Consider the following 3,423-nt stretch of genomic DNA (forward strand, 5'->3'; position numbering starts at 1 on the left):
GGAGACTGTGTTCGTCTGACCTCTAACCATTGACCAACCTGGTATGAGAGACTCTGTGAGTGTCGCGCGGACACCCCCCAGTATAGCTCAATGGGTCGCCGAGGTACACAAACCGCCACACCACGATAAGGTCCAGTCTCTTCGTGTCGGCAGGGAGGTACGAGAGTCAAAATGCTCCCGGTTTGCCCAAGGAGCAGTCAAGATGCAGAAATCGGCTTCGAACCGTGGACCTTCCGGTCAGTAAATTCGACCTTTCGCCACTGAGCCACCTCGAACTACATGACGTAGGGCGGATCGAACAAGAGCTCTGTACGACCTACCTTTGACAGTCAGGTTGATAGCATGTCGGCGCCAGAAAAGCTGCCCTGGTCTCCAAAATTCAAATAGTAATCTAGTTTTCAACAGTCTAGCGGAATTCACGTTGCTACCAGAAAGACGAACATGTCCACTACATCAGTCGGTTCATCAGAAAGCCCCAGGTTTGGGTTTGAACTCACGCACTTTTAAAGTAGCAATTTACATTTCCCAGATGTAAAGCAGCGAACCGCTCAGTAGAATTAGTCATAAATTATATGACAAAAGTACGTTCGTTCTATTTGCTATAGCTTCGATCACCGGAAGTGGGGCAGCAGAGGAGACACAGCCAAGTATTGGAGGCGATGGCATGATTAGTAAGTTCGCACTGCATAGTGTTCTGGTGCAATGGGCAGCCGGGCAGCTACTGATTGAAAGGGATGGTTTTAATGCAAGACAGCCAACAACTGTGTGATTGAGATGTCTGCCGGCGTCTTTAACCATTGCCGAACTGAATCCCAGGATCCCCCACCGGGGAGGACCATGAGAGATAGTTTAGACCCGGAACAATGGTTACGGAAATGACAGATGGATCGACCACATTGAATCATTCGATTATTTGGTGGTGTGGATGAGCCGGTGAATGAAGAGCTACAAGGGCGAGGGATACTTACTAGTTGTTCACCCCGAATAAGGATGTTCGTTTGAGGTACTCAACCCTGAGTCCTTGAAAGTTCGACTCACAAAGCGGTGGAAAGACGCAAAGCAATGCGAGGGTACGCGCCCCCCATCCTCTAACTCAATAATCTACCGAGGCATCGAACAATGACTGATCCCGGAGACAGTGACTCAATACACTGCAGAGGACTGGCCTAAGCCGAGGACGCAAGGAGTAAGGCATTACTGTCTACTCCGAACGCAGCTGGGCACAGCATTTGCCTTCAGAGCAGCACCAGACTATCTTGATAACCAATTCGACCCCATTTAATAATGGGTCGGAGGTCATGATTAACCGCTGGGAGGTTATAGTACTCGGTTTTCAACACGGGGGCGAGATGGACCAAGTGGTTAGAGCACGAATTTACTAACCAGAAGGTCCGCGGTTCAAACCTGACTTCTGCCTCTCGACTTCCCCTGTTTAGGCTTCGGGCAACCTGGCAGTATCCCAGCCCTCGTGCCTCCTTCGTGTGGCATGGCAGCTAGGCACCGAGAGGGTGCTGCAGCTGAACGATTAATTTTTTAATTTCAACGCCAGCCCCTCCTAACCCGCCCTTCCTTGAGGAAGGTAATATCGCCGATTCCATGAATGCTGACATGCTGGTTGCCCGGATGAAACACCTTACTGATTTCACACTCCCATCACAAAGGACGGCACGACTTTAATTTCAAACAGCCTGGTAGTATGACTTCCTTGTCTGACGGCTCTTCATTTGGCCTGATGGCATGGTGGAAACTTGAGGATATGAACTCCAAGCAGTGTAAACCGCAGTAGTAGAGCAGGAGTGGAACCTGACCGCCAAGATAGGGTGGCAGCTTGAGGTCGAAGAAAGAGACAAGGTTGCTTGCGCGCCGGATGGACAGAAATGAATCCAACACTAAGTCCTGCCGGATCCGCTAGCAGCGACGCGCCAAAAGGGGTGTGCTTAGCTGCCTGATGGGTTTATTGCTTTCCCAAGGGAATGCTTCTGTATGGTTGAGGAGTTCCCCATCGATCCAAGGCTATCTTAAGTTGAAGGTATGGACCCATATACACAAGGCAGCTGTAATAAGAGTTTAAGCAACGGTTGAGAGACTTGGCCTTTACTTTTGATCATTGGTGTCTGCGTAGCATGTGCTGGTTGGCTAAAACTAGTACACGACACAAGGGTGCATAAGCGGGTACTTGGTGAAAATCTGGGAAGTTGGGGGGGCACACAAGCTAAGGTGGTTGAGCATGTAATGCGTATGCCACACAGTGCGCGCCCGCCTGGTTGTCACCCAAGTGATACCACTTGAACGTTTGGAAAAATTGTACGACACAGCAGCGGTGAACCGGACTGCGTGGCTGGAGTTCATTTGATGTTGTGCGCTCGGCTCGCGTATGGTGAGGTATGGTGGTGCGGTTTAATCCACCGATGGCGCTTTAATGCGATGAATGTCTGTTCTATTCCTGTCCAAAGGTACAGGTGCCTCATTCTTGGATGTCATTCATAATACGATAGTACGTCTGCGCAATAGGTTCCTGACCTTTTGATTTGTTTGCATGCTTTGGATAGGCTTTCTCCTTTCATGGTTGCATGGCAGTTAGACACGAATATCTATTACTGGTGAATTGCAATCAATGATGTTGATGATACCGTGAGTTGAACAGAGCAGTGACATACGTGGCTGTAATATAGCAGGTCGAAGATAATGTTGGCAACAACACTTCCGTCTTTCTCCAGATCCTAAGACAAACAGATAACAATGATATCCATTAAAATGATTTAAAGAGTACGAAGCCATGCTGTCATGCATTCGGAATAGGCGTATATGTGTCCATCTCATGTTCAAGGTGCCCAACCTCTGAAGGGAACTGACTTCAAGCACAGTGGGCTGTAATTTTGCAGTTAGACCCTGTCCTCTTTTTTTGATAACAGGAGGAATCCAACATCAAAACCACTTCACCACACATAGCTAGGCACCGCAACGGCCAGTGAACCAAACTTGCAATTGATTGGCCAGAAAACGTGTTGCTGGCACTTCCTGGCTTAAGCTGTGCTTCGATTGGTCGCAAATGTTACGGTGGCCGCAAAATGCGGGTTGGCAGGACATGGTGGGTACACGCAGTTCAGATTGGTCGAGATCCGAGTGATTTTTTATTGGCTTTTGCGTTAATTCCGTCTTGCGTGGTCTTGGTTTTTCCGCCAAACGACGTGTTCGTTGATCAGGTAAGAATTAACGCTCCAAATGCGGGTTGGACATGGTGGGTACACGCAGTTCAGATTGGTCGAGATCCGAGTGATTTTTTATTGGCTTTTGCGTTAATTCCGTCTTGCTTGCGTTGCCGCAGAAGAAGCCATCCGCGTTCTCCTTGAGGGACAGAAACGGAGAACCGACAAATGACCCAACAGTGGTATCTGAAGTTTACAGAGAAAACTATGCGTGTCT

At 48.8% G+C, this 3,423-nt stretch overlaps 1 protein-coding gene across 1 annotated transcript in view; it reads left to right on the top strand.

Annotated features, from left to right (window-relative positions):
* Positions 1 to 1,877: 1,877 nt before the first annotated feature.
* The window catches only part of T265_01804 (hypothetical protein), a gene marked incomplete at both ends in the record, with an annotated part of 3,251 nt that continues 1,705 nt past the window's right edge, over positions 1,878 to 3,423 (top strand). The window contains 2 exons of the mRNA XM_009165914.1: positions 1,878 to 1,931; positions 3,326 to 3,417. Coding sequence (XP_009164178.1) covers positions 1,878 to 1,931; positions 3,326 to 3,417 — 146 coding nt within the window. The remainder of the gene's footprint in view (positions 1,932 to 3,325; positions 3,418 to 3,423) is intronic.

The sequence above is a fragment of the Opisthorchis viverrini genome (genome assembly GCF_000715545.1).
Source record: "Opisthorchis viverrini unplaced genomic scaffold opera_v5_20, whole genome shotgun sequence".
NCBI classification, from domain to species: domain Eukaryota; kingdom Metazoa; phylum Platyhelminthes; class Trematoda; order Opisthorchiida; family Opisthorchiidae; genus Opisthorchis; species Opisthorchis viverrini.